This window comes from Oryctolagus cuniculus, chromosome 4 (assembly GCF_964237555.1).
Source record: "Oryctolagus cuniculus chromosome 4, mOryCun1.1, whole genome shotgun sequence".
Classification (NCBI taxonomy): Eukaryota; Metazoa; Chordata; class Mammalia; order Lagomorpha; family Leporidae; genus Oryctolagus; species Oryctolagus cuniculus.
The window spans coordinates 160,020,348-160,036,954 of record NC_091435.1 but is presented as its reverse complement, the minus strand read 5'-3'; the positions used below and the strand labels follow the sequence as shown (position 1 = coordinate 160,036,954).

At 47.7% G+C, this 16,607-nt stretch overlaps 1 protein-coding gene across 16 annotated transcripts in view; it reads left to right on the top strand.

Moving 5' to 3' along the window:
• The window catches only part of THRB (thyroid hormone receptor beta), a 401,819-nt gene extending 394,007 nt beyond the window's left edge, over positions 1–7,812 (top strand). For all 16 annotated transcript variants that reach the window (XM_017346748.3, XM_070072867.1, XM_070072869.1 and 13 more), the window contains one exon: positions 2,970–7,812. In XM_017346748.3, the coding sequence (XP_017202237.1) occupies positions 2,970–3,211 (242 nt within the window). In that variant the 3' untranslated portion in view covers positions 3,212–7,812. The remainder of the gene's footprint in view (positions 1–2,969) is intronic.
• The last annotated feature ends 8,795 nt before the right edge of the window (positions 7,813–16,607 follow it).

Sequence of the window (16,607 nt, the reverse complement as noted above, 5' to 3'; positions counted from 1 at the left end):
CTGCTATGCCACAATGCCAGCACCTATGGAGAAATTCAAATGCAAGTTGATTGAACAGTATCATGAACACCCTGTACACTGGCTTATAGACTCTAGGGTAGCTCCTGTAATCCCTTTTCTTCCTTGTGCATAGAAACTGTGGTTTTCTTCTCACATCTAGAATACTGCAAAGTCAATGTTGCCCTGTGATTCCATACAACAATGTAAGAGTCCCTCCTGCCACCAGACTTCCTCTGGCTTCATGAGGGAGGCAGTAGTGTTAGGAAAGTTCACAGGATGGGACGCAGCAGAGGCCTCCCGAGCCCAAGGCTGGTCCCACAGCCAGCAAGAAGCCCAGGCCTCAGGCTTCTGTAGAAACAGCTTGCAGCTTGTCCAAGGACTCCCTGTGTGACCCAACTGCCTTGGGCTTCAGTGACCTTTAAAATAAATTGAGCTCCATCCATGGGAATTGTATTCCTGGGTGACTCAAAGTAACTTTTCTGCTGAGATTTTAATGGTTCAAAGACAAATTTAAATAAGGTTGAGTGACATAGTGAGAAAGCCATTTCTTTTACAATTTCCCTTCTAGTGGTTTCTCCTAAATAAGGCAGTGGGAGAGATTCAGCATGGTTCTAGTCTGTCTTTAACACCTGCTAACCTCCCTGTTGAACAAACAGCAGTCTCAAGCATAGAATTTTCAGCAAGCAGCTTTAACAGAAATTGAATTAAGGTTTCCCATGTATCCATTTGTGTAGTCCTCTTTGGTTATGGCTAATGGATTTTTATAACTGAACAAAATGCCATCTCCTCTGTCGTGAGTCCATTTAACAGATTATTAAATAAATACTCTAAGTCAGGTAGCTAAGCAAGCATGTGGAGATGGTGGGATTGTGAATGCAGTGCCAAACACCCAGCTGAACCATTCTTCCCAGTTCTCTGGGAACTTATACAAGGTTGCCACTGCCTGAAAGCCATGTGGCGTGCTTAACAACTCTAAAATCTTTTCCAGCCAGGTAATGTAGACCCTTTTCATTAATGCAGCCAGAACCAGAGTGCACTTACGAGGTAGTGTTCGCTTGGCAAATGATACTGAGGCTCAGAGACCCGAGTCCCTCGTTCCTCCTCAGCCTCGTCCTCTAAGCCCCATGCTTTACTTGGCATCTTTAATGACACGATAGCATCATCCTTCCCTACAAAGCCTTTTTCAAGCACTACTACTGCTAAGTCCTAAAGGGGTGAGCAGAGAGTGAAGGTGGAAATGACCTGAAAGTCATTTCTTTGATGAAATTTGTCTTAAGGAGTTAAAAGCAGTCTTTGGTCTTTAAAATGTGACTGTCTTCATAGACCTGCTTAGCATGTTGTAAGCTTCATCACAATGTCAGTTCTTTCTGTGTCATCTATGTGACCATCTTGTCTTTATCTCTCATCAAAGGACAGAGTTCTGATGCGCAAATCCCCGGCTGTTACGATCCCATTGAAGGAATACAGGCAATGCATTATTATGTTGACTTCCTACATGGGTGGAGAGTGAAAGAATCCTGGGGAGAACTCTTCTCACACACCCAAAGGGAGAGAGGAGAGAGGGAAGGGGGGTGAGGAGATCCACAGAGTCGCAGCATCAAATAGGAAAGAAAACACAAGTTACCATTTGAGCCCTAGAGAGTGTTCCCGAAACTCACATAGTTTGCTTTGCCCTTGGAGTTGAAGAAGAGCCCCATTTAGCTTCCCAACAACAGCACCCACGAACAGTGCACTCATTGATGTGAGCTGCGAAGAGCAAAAACCAAAGAGAACGCATCCAGCCTTTTTCTGCCATCCCTTTACTTATCTTTTTTTTTTTTAATTACTTGTGTTCCTCCCCACATATTGTGGGAAGCCAGCGGTCCTCCCGCCACTTGGGAGGATTCTGCAGTGTTGTGTGGTCTTCCCATGGCAGCCCCTCCTTCTCTATACAGGGTGCCTCAAACACAGCTCATGTCCCTTTTTTTTTTTTTCCTTTTAATTCCCCAACAACACATGGCCACTGCGGGCAGAATTTACTGCGAGCACAAGAGGAAGGGAGGGAGGGACCCCTGGGGCCTGGCAAACAACTCACCGTTGGTTGTCGCTCCCCCTCTTCATGGAGGAACGACACAGGACCCTGAGTTGTTCTTTCGTCTGCTCGGCCCTCCCCGGGTTTGCTGCTGGTTCTTCTCGGGTTGGCTACCATCCCTTCCACCTCTGTGGAAGGGCGGTTCCCCCTAGCCACTTTCCCCACTTCCGCGGGGGAATGGCACACCGCCGGCTGGCTCTCTCGGGGGCTGCACAGGTGTTCCTTCAGATAGATGTTCCCCTTAGATGTTCCTGGTGCATGTTGTCTCTCTCCTCCTTTATAGTCCTCTTCCACCAATCCCAACTCTGCTACCCACATGCCGAGTACGCTGCTCTCCTCCAATCAGGAGCAGGTCCTGCTGTTTATTGGTTGAACTGGAGGCAGCTGTGTAGAAGCTGTTTCCTCCTCTCCCAGCCCATATTGTGGGAGAGCAGATGCATAGAATAAGTCTTAATTCCAGTAACTTAGTCTAGTCTGAGTTGCTCCCCACAGTTGGTTATTGTGCTCCTTGGCCTTCCAGGGAGTGTCTCATAGTCCAGTGTCACTCCTTTGCCCCCAGCCCCAACAGAGACCCAGTCGCTTCCCACATCCCCCTTTCTCTGCATGCTTGTCCTTGGCCTCTGCTGTCTTCTGGGCAGCAATGGCAGCCACCTCCTCTGCACCCAAGGGGGCCATTGCTCTAAACCAGAGACATTTAGCTGAGCAGAGCACTGACACCCTTCATAGAAATAATTCCCTCTACCCTGGCACCCCAAAGTCCACACGTACTGCCATCCGCACCCGTCCTGGAAGTTGACGAGTCCCAGAGCTGCCCACCTGCCACCACAGGACGTGAACTGGACAAAGCAAGCCTCCTCCTTTCACTCTGAATGAATATCCATCTTCTTTCTTCCCCCAGATCGCCCAGGGCTCGCCTGTGTTGAGAGAATAGAAAAATACCAAGATAGCTTCCTGTTGGCCTTTGAACACTATATCAATTACCGAAAGCACCATGTGACACACTTTTGGCCAAAACTCCTGATGAAGGTGACAGACCTGCGGATGATTGGCGCCTGCCATGCCAGCCGCTTCCTGCACATGAAGGTGGAATGCCCCACGGAGCTCTTCCCCCCTTTGTTCTTGGAAGTGTTCGAGGATTAAGGACTGGATTTATTCTCATAATTCCCACAGCACTACTGGGTGTCATTTCATTCCAATGCCTAGCTCTTTTCTGTTTGTTTCTTTGTTTCTTTGTGTTGGGAAGGATTTGGGGGGGTAAAGGGAGGTAGTCCTTGGCATAGACATGGATGAAATTGCCCCTTGAATGCGGGTACTTGTAACTATTGGCATTTTGTTCTCCAGTGCTTTGATGTGAATGCTTTGAAGGTATTACAGTTGTGGAGGTGGGGTGGGGACCATCATTAATTCACCAGCACCAAGCCATCACCAGCTCCCACCTGTCCCTGGCCGGAGACTCCGGCAAGCGAAATGGCACTGCAAAAGACTACAGAAGCCTTAAAGCCAGGAGAACGGCAGTGGTGATCCGATCCTGAATTTTGCAAGGCTTAAGTTAGCCGAGCACAGATCACCTTTGGTTAGGGGTGGCTTTCAGCTTCCTAGGGAAAGACTCAAACAACCGATCTCCATCCATCCGAGAGCATGCCTGTTTCCAGCACTCTTTTGTTCTCCTCTGGAAGCATCACTTGGAATGTACAGGAAATCAGCTGCCTTTTTAGTATCATTTTTATAACTTAGGATTTCATTTATTTGACTGATTGAGGCCAACAGGGAAGACATTTGTCTTCAGCGAGCCCAAAGAAATTAGAAATCTTCACCAACATCCATGACTCAACGGTCCCCCAAAATGCACGTAGCACTGCCTCCCAGGAGGAAGGCTTAGTCACAGGTTAGGATCAGAGAACATGTCCACAGAAATCCAGTCTATTCTCCGGGGTCACCACTCCAGTGGCATCCGATCTGTTGTCTCCCGAGCTCCAGAGCTGTCTATCCTGCCTGCATCCTTGCTGAGCTGACCACGGACTTCCTTATGGATCAAATCAAGGAACGTTGCAAGCTGCCGTTTGAGTTTCAAGCTGGAGGAATTCTGAGGAGAGCTTAGCGCTGTTACATTGAGTCCGTGGAAAAACAGTGTTCCGAGAGCCCCTGCCGGTCCCGACAGCTTGAGGATGCTGCCTTCTGGCCTTAGATCCTCGTGCTCTTTGCTTATTTATCAATGTTTTCTAGTCCCCTCTTCCCTCCATTCTGAGGCACTGACTAGCTAATTCTAAACAAGGACGGTCCTGCTGCAGACCCCTCCCCTCGTCCCTCTCACAGCCTCACCCTGACAGATATTCAACAGGAAACACCTGCAGAGAACACCTGGCGCGCCCACACTCCCCTTCCCTGCCCCACCTGCCTCCCCAGTGACTGACGCTGGAGTGGCTTGTGCCCAGACCCCGAGTGGTGACACCGTTGCTTCAATGTCAGAAAAAGGGCAAAAAATGTACCCATGCAACTGAATGTATCTCATTCTTCACCGGCACAGTAGAGATAAACGGTTCCTCTGCCTGCCTTTTACTGCCTTATCCTGGAAATATTGGGGAAAATAAGCCATATGGGTGTGATTGACCTAAAAACAAAGGAATGAAAGTCACTGGGAAAGCCAAGTGGACTTTTTCTAGGTTTGGTGGAGCATAACTGGCCCAGAAATCAGGGTTCTAGTTCATGCCCTGCCAAATGGGAGATTTGTGACCTTAAATCTTGGTTTTCTCACCTGGGGAATAAGGACTAAGTCATGAGTCCTGAAGTCCTTCCTGCCGTTAATATTGTATGGATTTTGGGGTGGGGGGGAGAAATCTGACTCTTTTAATGATTTCTTTTACATTCAAATTTCTAGCTTCATTAGGAAAAAAAGTATGACCCACTTCACAGTTAAAGAACATATATTTGGCATTGATTCAAAACACGAACTTGACACAAAACTGCTCCCCCATGTGGAGGGAAGCAGATGCTCTTGGGGGAAGGTGAGGAGCACCATTAAGAATCCCAAGTACGGTTGCAGGTAACCTGGAGGGGACGGACATGTTTACGGCCTGCAGACAATGATACTGGCTTCTGGGAAAAAGGAAACCCGAACATTGCTATGGAGCTTGCACGTCAGAGGAAGGAAATAAGTGAAGAGATTAAAATTCCAAGCATGAAGTTCATGGGCAGATGACCTGCTTTGACCTTAGCTACAAGACAAGCTTTGGGGGTTTTGTTTTTTCTAGGCAGCCTCTAGCCAGTCCCCCCAAGTCCTTGCTTTGTTACCATCTCAGTTCCATCTGTTGACTCTACTTGGAGAACAAACTCTCTTGCAGAGATAAACACCCAGCTGCCTCTAGGCCTGGGGTAACACTGGGTGGGGCAAAGCTTCCTTCCCTGGGGAACGAGAGGAAGGACAGCAGGTGGCATCCTGGACAGGTTCAGCCACTCCTGAGGCAACAGGCTTTCTGAGGCAAGGTTCCTCATCCTGTCTGACCGAGATGGCCCAGTACATCAGACCTGGACTCCAGCGTCGGCTCGGAGCTGATCTCTCGCTGAATTAGAATGCTGTGGGACTCACCAGGACTGGAACTGCTAAGAGGGTGCCCTAAAGCGACAGTCATCCAGCCAGCCCCAGGTGGATCTCAGCTCCTGGAATGCCTTCAACAGGCAAACTGCTGATCTGGAAGTATTGTCGAAGGTTGGCCACTTTATGCTGAGTAGGACGGGCCTTAGAGTACCTCAGGTTGAAAGGAAAAGCTATAAGGACTGAAAGAATCACGACTCTGATGGTGAAAATGACCTCGTTCCTCCTGAACAGACTGAGGCCCCGAGTGCATCTCAAGTCCCCATCCCATAAAACCTGATTGTGTGGGATTTGCTCTGAATTTAAAAAAAAAAAAAAATTTTCTGACTTTGCTGGGGCTTTCAAACCAGATGTGGACCTGACATTGCAGCAACCTTGGCACCTGTCCTGCCCCTCTCCCCCCAACTCCAACTGGGGAGACATTCCAGTAGAGGAGAACACAGTCCTGCTGGGATTCTTACTTAGAAATCACTTTTATGGGTGTGTGGTGTGGGGCTGTGTGTGTGTGTGTGCGTGTGCGCATGTGTTTGTAACCCACAAGTGTACTTTGCTCTCCGATCTAAATGTGCAGTATTTCCTGAAATAATGCAAACAAGTAAGATCTTTCCTTCTTTACGATGCTGTTCCTAACACCACGTGCCACCTCAGAGCTTTTTCTAGTCAAAGGAGCCTCCGTCCTCAATGGCGCGCTTGGCGTGTTGATGCCTCAGCCCAGCGATGCCCCTCACTCGTGCCCCAAGTGACACCTCCTCCATCTGCGGTGCAGCCGCCGGGGTGGACTGCCAGCCCTGGCGTTGCTTCTCTGTGAACAGGTGCACAAGCCTTGGCCCCTCCACAACACTAAGCCCCCAGACTCCCCTTCCGTGCACCGCTGAGCACCCTCAGAGCATGTCGTTGTCAGTAACCCAGCTCTACTCTCCGGAACTGTCACCTGTGGGTGTCACACCAACCCTGCTGCATGAGTCATCAATTAGGAAATCAGTCTTATGGTTTTTGAAATGTAGCCAGCGTTTGTAAGGCTAAACCTTTTTCATGAACTGAGTTGAAGAATAACCCAGCCGCAGTCCCTCTTCCCAAGGGGAATGATGACAGACATTTGGATCTCATCACCCTTTCCAATGGTGATGGCATCGGGTTCTAAAATAAGCTCGTAATTTTTCCTGTTATTTTAATAATATGGAAATAGTAGCATAGTGTTTCTTTTGATAGTGATAGATTATAATCCATATTTAAATTTTATAGAGAAGAAATTTTATTGTACTGTGATGTAGATATTTATTATCCAGGTAAGGATTTGCCCGGTGTGTATTTTTTACAATTGAAAACAATTTAATCTTTAAACACACACACACACACACACACACACACAACAATAAAATAAAAAGATAGGGAGAAAAAAAAAAGGTTTGGCCTTATGACAGAATTTTTACTGTGTTGTATAAATGTTTGCAAATGCAAAAAGTGCATTTCTAGTGTGTTTCCACATTAATTAATGCCGCCTTCAAGAGCAATATCGTGCAGGTAAAATGCTATTTGTGGCTTTCCGTTGCACAGTTAAAGCTGACCCACCGTATGCACAAGACAATCAAATATGAATCTGCCCTGCGCAGGGTGCAGATACTACTCATGTAATTTTTGGAGCACAATGTAAGACAAAAGAAGACACTTGACACATGTATTGTTGAGCAGAAACTGTCAGGGCATAGAGGAGCTGACTGACGGTATGTCATTGCTTTCTTTCGGTTTTCCTTTCATTTGGCATTTTTAGTGTGATCCTAGAGCCAAATCAGTTCTCCATCCTTCCTTCTGAGAAAACATTGTTTTTTCCGTAATGTGTTTATGCCCTGAGAATCAGAAAAATGCTACAGACTAGAAAAAGATCTACAGTCATCAGAAGACTTCTGGTTTGCAAACAGTGTTAAGTGATATTGCTAGATTGGTAATATTTTTTTTCAGCCTAAAACTCTGTTGACATCTGTGATCAAAATGTTTTAAACTATCCAAAAAAGAAAATTTGTATATTTGGGAAAAATGGATTTTTACATAGCTTTTGTATGCAGATATTAAATTGTAATTATGAATATAGTGGGCGTAGACAAACTCATAAGCTTAAATTCTAAAAAAGGAAAAAAAAGAAAAAGCTTATAATGAATGTACTTTCCTGTCTCTTTCTTGAAATATCTTAATCTTCTTAATAGGTGTGGAGCTGCAGGCCCTCTCCCTTCAGCTGCTGCCAGTGGGCGGGCCATGGGATGGAGCGCATTTACTTCCTCAACACCCACTGGAATAAACATGTAGTCGGGTGGGTAGGGAGAATGGAGAGCAGAGAAAGAGAAATGTCGATGGGGGGTCAACCACTTTGGAAGAGGCCACAGAGGAGGAAGGGGAAAAGGGGCAGAGTTTTTGCAGCGCCTGGACTCATTCATCTTCCTATCAGAATGTTCTAGAATTTTCACTAGGATGACACATCTGCTACCGTATTAGTCAGCTTTTCATCACTGCAATGAGATGCCGGAGGCACCCTAACCTTTAAAGGAAATGGGTTTATTTGGCGTCGTGGTCCACTCTCCCACGATCTGGTGGGTCCACTGGTCTGGCCTCTTGTGATGGCATCCTGCTGGCAGAGTGCTGAGGCTGTGCAGAGCACCACAGGGCGAGAGGCAGGGCACGCTCATGTCCGTCCGTCCGTCTGTCCGTCTGTATGGTTGCTTACAAAGCCACCAGGATTCAGTCGTCGGAGCTCCACCCAAACAACCCGATCTAATCCGGGCGCCTCCTCAAGCCCTCACCCCTGCACACCAAAACTGGATCGCGGTTCCGCCCTCTGGGTGCCAATTACACAAGAGTCTGGGGAACAAACATTTGGGTTTGAGGGGACGTATATTCAAACGCTAACCGCCACTCACAATCCTCACCGCCCTGAACTGTTAAGAATCTTTCTGTGACTAGTGGCGAGACGCTAAGATGACATGACTAAGATGAGCATAATGGAAGTTACTGATTTTAATGTCTGGAAGGTATGTGGGTACGACAGCTTCAGGCATGGCTAGATCTGGATGCCCCCTGAATTGTCAGGGAAGCTCCTCTCTGCGTGTAGATTTCATATTCACGTAACTTTCCATCTTACAGAGGCCCCCCATAGCCCCAGAATTTAGCCCTGCAGCTCCAAGTATAGTGAAAAGAGAGTTTCTTTTCTCTAACAATGTCAGTGAAAATTATGGGTCTAATTCTCATTGGTTCAGATTCAGCCATGTGTCCATTCCCAAGCCAATCACTGTAGTGAGGAGGCAAGATATGCTAATGAGCCGGATCTTCTGAAATCCCAGAACTGGGAGAGGAAAGAGGGACAATCAGTCACACCTACACTCGGGGCTGAGAGTTGGGGGAGGGGTGATTCCTCAAAGAAAAGTCTAAGTCCTGTTTCCCTAGGAAGTGGGGGAGAATGCTGGGCAAGTCAAAGCCACACGTGCTCACGGCAAACTTTACTCTGAAAGCAACTGGCCCTCTTGTATACACAGGAGACTCTGACCAATTAGGCCAGGACTTGAACCAACAAAACAACAGTTTTGGTCACATCTTCCCTGGCTTCTGGAAGAGGCCAGTCCAGCTAAGGTGGAACAAGAATTTACAGCTCCCCTGGGCTACATCAGTTCAGAGCACTAGTGTCTCAGTTCTATTCTGTTTTCAAAGAACTGAATGCAATTTTCTATTTCTGCCTTTAGTATATTATATGTGCTTCCCAACTCCATCCTACTGGACATATTTCCCTACCCCAAGAAATAACATTTTTTCATTTTGTTCTGGAGAGTTTTTCACATATACGTTCCAATTACATAAACTGCTTAACCTCTTTGTACCAACAAAGCCAATCCCAAACCTATGTAATATCTAGTGACCTAGTTTAGGTCATGGAGCCAAGGTCATGTGACAACCCTGGACAGTTCTAGTTGTCTAAGGTGGAGGGGAAGGATGGGCATCTGGCCTGTGTCCCACATTAGAATGCCTGGTTGCCATGCCAGCTCCAGTTCCTGACCTCAGCTTCCCGCTGATGCAGACCCTGGGAGGCAGCAGGTGGCGATGGCTCCTTGAACTGGGCCCCTGCCATCCATGTGGGGAAACCTGGATTGAGTTTCTATTTCCTGCTCTGGCCTTGGCCCAGCCCCAGCCTTTCAGGAGTGAACCAGTAGAATCTGCCTCTCTGCCTGCCTCTCTCTCTCCCTCTCTCTCTCTGTGTGTGTGTGTGTGTGTATGTGTGTGTGTGTATGTCTATCTACCTCTCAAACAAAGGCGGGGGTTGGGGAAGGAAGTTAAAAGGAATCAGAGAATGAAGTTGGTTTTCAGCCTCACCCTCAAGATGACAGTTCTACCTCGTTTCACATTTAGCTACTCAGAGCACTTCAGTTTTGTAAATAAGTAGAACTGCCAATAAGTTCAGGTACATAAATTCTGACACATTAAGTGTTGTTCAGCTGGACAGGGTAAAATAAATCTAATATAAATCAGGTCTTCTGGTGGGTTTGTCCCCACCTGAGGTTGATTGACAGTTTCTTCCCTGAGATTGTGCTTAAAAACCCTCCTATGACCAGCCCTTTGGGTCTTCCTCGTGGAACCCTCCTCCTTGCCGCTTCGGCAGGAGGTTTCCAAATTGAATAAATCATGCTTTTCTTAAAAAAAAAAAAAAAAACACAACACTGTTTTTCAAACCAAAGCAGAACTTGGTGGAACTCCTGAGATGTAGAGGAGTGTTCGCAGGCACTCTTTGAGCATGTGTCTCAGGAGAACCCATGGGCTACTTGTTGAAAATATACCATGCTCTACTCTTTGAAGACAGAATCCACTTACACCGTGTACAGACTGGGCCATCAGAAGGGATCACCTGGGGTTTATATTCAAATGAGAAGAAAGTTGTCCTGAGCTCCCCAAAAAGCTGAGCTCACATGCCACAGTTGGGTTACGCTTGGTAGCCCCAAGGAAACAGGAATCGAGGCCTCACGGAACAAGACATGGAAGAAAAGAGTGAACACCAGGGTGCGTTGCTGAGTTGGCCACACTTAGTATCAAGCACAACTGAACATTCAAGTGTGCAAGACAATCATCTCATAAGGAGCCACGTGAACTGGCACGTCTCTGTGAGGTTCACCTGGGAGCGAGTTATCTAGTGGCTCTCATCTCCCATGATCAAAACTGGGGTGTACACTCCTGGCCCCAGGGCAAGTTCCCCGACAGACAGACAAACAGACAGACAGAAAGTGATCTCCCATCCTCTGGTTCACTGCCCAAATGCCAACAATATCCAGGACTGGGCCAGGGTGAAGCCAGGACCAGGAACTCAATCCAGGTCTACCATGTGGGTAGCAGAGACCCCAACACCTGAACCATCATGTGCTGCCTCCCAGCGTGCACACTAGTAGGAAGCTGGAATCAGGGGCAGAGCCAAGCACTCAGATACAGGCTGTGGGCAACCAAAACAGAGTCTTAACTGCTGTACCAAATGCCCACCCCAGGGGCTTTGAACACAAACAGGTCATGAAAATTGACTTCCCTGTACTGGCTGAAAAATTAAATACACATAAGCAAATCAGTGAATTATGCCACATTAGTTTTTGTTATGGATGGTTTCTTTCAAAGGGAAATTTTCTGTGTAGATATGTACTGAAAATTCTGTAGAAGTACATGGGAAATTTTTTTCCATACCAAACTTCCTTTGGTTAAAACTCTTTTGGAAAAAAAAAAAGAAAGAAAGGGTTTGAAGGACTAGCACTATGGCATAGTGGGTTAAACTGATGCCTGCAATGTTGGCATCCCAAATGGGTGCCAGTCTGAGTGTTGGTTGCTCCACTGCTGGTCCAGCTCCCTGCTAGTGCACCTGGGAAAGCAGCAGAGCATGGCCCAAGTCCTTGGGCCCCTGCCACCCATGTGGAAGTCCTGGGTGAAGCTGGTGCAGCCATTTGGGAAGTGAACCAGTAGAGGGAAGATCCCTTTCTGTCTGTCACCCCCTCTCTCTCTGTAATTCTGCCTTCCAAATAAATAAATATATCTTTTAAAAAAATACCCTTTTGGAAACAATGCCTATGAAAATGAAGTCAGATGGAATGGCGATGAGCACTCCTCTCAGGGCAGATGGAGAACATCTTCCTTATTTCCTTTTTTTTTTTTTTTTTTTTTTTTTTTTTGACAGGCAGAGTGGACAGTGAGAGAGAGAGACAGAGAGAAAGGTCTTCCTTTTGCTGTTGGTTCACCCTCCAATGGCCGCCGCGGCCAGCGCGCTGCGGCCGGCGCACCGCGCTGATCCGATGGCAGGAGCCAGGAGCCAGGTGCTTTTCCTGGTCTCCCATGGGGTGCAGGGCCCAAGCACCTGGGCCATCCTCCACTGCACTCCCGGGCCACAGCAGAGGGCTGGCCTGGAAGAGGGGCAACCGGGACAGAATCCGGCGCCCCGACCGGGACTAGAACCCGGTGTGCCGGCGCCGCTAGGCGGAGGATTAGCCTAGTGAGCCGCGGCGCCGGCCCTTATTTCCTTTTAACTTCTGTGCAGGCAACACTCACTGCGATGCAGGCAGATGCATATGGAGTTAACCACCTTCAGGCTAACCCATTAGAAAATTCTGGTGCCCACAAATCCCAGTAGATACAGAGTTACGAGAAACAATCCTGTTTGCAGATGCATTCGTGCACTAAGGGATTTATGATTTTTTTCAATGAATGTTTTTAGCCCTCAAGAGACTGTAATCATCTTTAATCGTCTTATAAGACTCCGTCCTTTTTTATTTTCGTTTTGATTAACTTTTAATACGTGATGGGGTAGAAGGCAATATCTTAGCACATCTACACAAGACAACCAGTCATACCAGGAAGACGCCTTTCCATTTCGTTATCTTTTCTCTATGTTTGGAGCAGAACAGCTCCTCTTCCTAAAGAGATCTTTTAGGATTTCTTTCCATTTACTCAACTCAAAATCAGGTAGAGTCTTTGAAAAAAAATAAACTGTATCCAAAGAGGAAGAGCTTGAGATCACCAAGAATCATCCATTGGTAGATGAATTCCTTCTAAGAATCTGGTTGAATATTTCAGAAAATCCACCTCCATTTTCCTCAGCACTTTGACAAAAACACCACTCATCAGCTGCTTACCACCAGAGAGACTCAGCAGCACCCCCTACCCAACAGGACGTACGTGGGTTTGTGCTGCCTCCCAAGCCCTCCACTCTCATGCTGGGGTATGGAATAATGGCCACCATGTCCTGTTCAGCTAAACTATGCCAGGAATGTTATCTCTAACCCTCCGAATACAACTGAAGGTGTTAGTTTTTGTCATTTGACAATAGGTCTGTGGATTCTCAGTTGGAACAAACAACTTATCCAATACCACACAGCTGCCAAGTGTCCGAGTCCATGAGGTTCCAAGATCTGTATTTTTCTTTTTTACAACCTGCACAAAGAAGACCAAGGGAAAGTCTCGGCCCCTAATGCAAAAGACAATTTTGCCCTGGAAATGCTTGCCACTCCCCTTCCTAGAAGGCTCACCTACCCTGATGCAAAACACACTACATCCTGAAGAAAGGCTGCCTCGCCTCTCCTTAGGTTGTGTCCATCGCAAAACCACCTGTGGAGGCTGCACATGAAGAGTAAGTTCTCTGGGCAGGACCTGCTGGTAACCCAGCTGGCTTCTGGAGATGTCAGTCCGAAAGGGGACCTGTTCGTTTTGCCAAGCACTGGGGGGCCTGAGCTATCATGTCTAGAGAGAGCCACATTGCTCTGCACCATGGAAGGAGAGGAATTTGCACCCATGTGAGGAGTAGGCAGGAAAGGGGAGAACAAGCAAATCAGACAGCAGAAGCACTTGCAGGGTGTGGCACCATGCTATAACTTGCTCAAACTTCAGATGATCAGCTTATTGGCAAATGTGTGGAGCTGACCAATTCCTCGTGGAAACAACTGAGAAGGGGCATTGAGGTAGGGGGGTGATCTGCCACAGGAGCACCCTGAAGCAATGGGATTTTTTTTTGACAGGCAGAGTGGACAGTGAGAGAGAGAGACAGAGAGAAAGGTCTTCCTTTGCTGTTGGTTCACCCTCCAATGGCTGCCGCTGCCGCCGCACCATGCTAATCTGAAGCCAGGAGCCTGGTGCTTCTTCTGGTCTCCCCTGGGATGCAGGGCCCAAGCACCTGGGCCATCCTCCACTGCACTCCCTGGCCACAGCAGAGGGCTGGCCTGGAAGAGGGGCAACCGGAACAGAATCCAGCGCCCCGACCGGGACTAGAACCTGGGGTGCCGGCGCCGCTAGGTGGAGGATTAGCCTATTGAGCCACGGCGCCGGCCTATGGGATCTTGATCATATAATGATCCCAGAATTCACACGACTCTAAGACCACCTCATTTCAAAGAATTTGAAGACAAATTTTACAAAGCAGCCTAACCCAGCTCTGGAGGGAGGGCCCTAGCTGACACTGGTAGACACGTTTCCTGCAGACTACACATAGACCCAGGGATAAATTAGTAAGTTAAATGTCCTGTGGAATTTTCCACAGGTGATAGTAAAGGCCTCCCTTACCCAACCTTCACTCTCACTTGCAGTTAATGGAAGATAACTAAAGTCTTTAACAAAATATTAACAAGCCAAACCAAAAGTCTATGATTAGTTATATGCAATATCTGAAATGTTATGTGACTGATACCAGGATATAGATAAGTCTTGCAACTCAACATGTGAAAGACCTAAAATGCCATAATAAAATGAAATATTCATAGAACAAGAAGCCCAAATGGCTTCTTGAAGAGATTCTTTACCTCATGAGTAATCAGAAATACAGAACTGACACCACTTTACACCCACAATTTACGCAGACAGAAAATACCAAGTGATGATAACAGGAACCTAGGATGGAGCCCCCATCTCTTACCACAACGAGTGTGAACTGCTTCAGCCCATATTTCCTATGGCCAATGACCCTGCAACCAGGATTCACACTGGGGGAACACACCCCACATCCTCACCCAGATCCACAAGCCTAGCCCATGAGCCTCACAACCTATACAACAGCATGGCATTGAGTTCAGGCTAGGGAAGAGGAGACAAATACTGGCTGGAGGGCTACTCCCATGGACATCACTGCAGCATCCAAACAGAGAAATAAATCTATATACAGAAACACGAAAGAAATGGGGCCATATTGTGCCACAGCGGCTTAAGCCGCCAACTGCAACACCAGCATCCCATAGGAGCACCGGTTCATGTCCTGGCTGTTCTACTTCCAATCTAGCTCCCTGCTAATGGCCTGAGAAAAGCAGTAGAAGATGGCCCAAGTACCTGGGCCCCTGCAATCCATGTGGGAGACCCAGAAGAAGCTCCTGGCTTCTGGCTTCAGTCTGGCTCAGTGCTGGCCATTGCAGCAATCTGGGGAATGCACCTGTGGACAGGAGACCTCTCTCTGTCTCTCCCTCTCCCTCTGTAACTCTGACTTTCAGAATAATCAAATAAACAAATCTTTCTTTTAAAAAGAGAGACATGGAAGAAACAAATCAAGATCTAGAAAACAATTTTCTTTGTGAAAAATACAAACACATTTTACAAAGAACTATATATAATCAAGAATCTTAGACCGGGTGTCTACATAAAAGAGAGGAAGAGAAATGAAATAAAACAGAAGGTCCTTGATAGGCTGACGATTTTAGCAACTCTGCAAAGAGAAACATGATTATCTCAAGTCCTTGCACCTGCGGCTTCCCCTCCCCCGCTCCTCAAAAAACAAAAAAGAAAAGAAAGAAAGAAAAAATAAACAACATGTACAATTTTAACTGTCTCTCTGCTTTCTCTTTCCCGAATCACACAAGTTACAGCATTTGCTGCGTGATGTTGGGCATCAGATGTCTGGATAACAGAACTGTGTCGGAGCACACAATCTACAGCCTCAGAACCAGAGAGATGAAGTCAAGGGTGACCTGGCGTTGACTATGGGAACAACAAAAAGAAAGGGGTGACAGTCCCAGTTGGTAAATGGTCTTCCAGCTGCAGGACCCATTTCCCAACCAACAACATCACCTGTGAAAGTCTAATACGTAAGACAGAAAAGAAATGGAAGTCTCAGAGGTCAAAACATGAGCTCAAAAAAAGCAAGAACTATGTCCACGTGAGCTGTCTGCCAGCTGCAATGCAAGGAGAGCGTTCCCCCATCTCAGGGCGTCCAGAAGACTCCGCTGCTCCCTGCTGGAGAAGGGATAGGAAGGTGGGAGAGCTAAGGAGCTCAAGAAGCTCTCCAACCTGCTTCAGCCCCGGGTCACATCATGACCGCGTCCCGGGTCACATCATGACCAGGTCCGGGGTCACATCATGACCATGTCCCGGGTCACATCATGACCAGGTCCGGGGTCACATCATGACCAGGTCCAGGGTCACATCATGACCAGGTCCGGGGTCACATCATGACCGTGTCCCGGGTCACATCATGACCGGGTCCCGGGTCACATCATGACCAGGTCTGGGGTCACATCATGACCATGTCCTGGGTCACATCATGACCGGGTCCGGGATCACATCATGACCGGGTCCCGGGTCACATCATGGCCGGATCCCGGGTCACAACATGTCCCGGGTCATATCATGACCATGTCCCGGGTCACATCATGACCATGTCCAGGGTCACATCATGACCATGTCCAGGGTCACATCATGACCGTGTCCCGGGTCACATCATGGCCGTGTCCCGGGTCACATCATGACCGGGTCCCGGGTCACATCATGACCATGTCCCGGGTCACATCATGACCAGGTCTGGGGTCACATCATGACCGTGTCCCAGGTCACATCATGACCAGGTCCAGGGTCACATCATGACCGTGTCCCGGTCACATCATGGCCGTGTCCCGGGTCACATCATGACCGTGTCCCAGGTCACATCATGACCGTGTCCCGGGTCACATCATGACCAGGTCTGGGGTCACATCATGACCG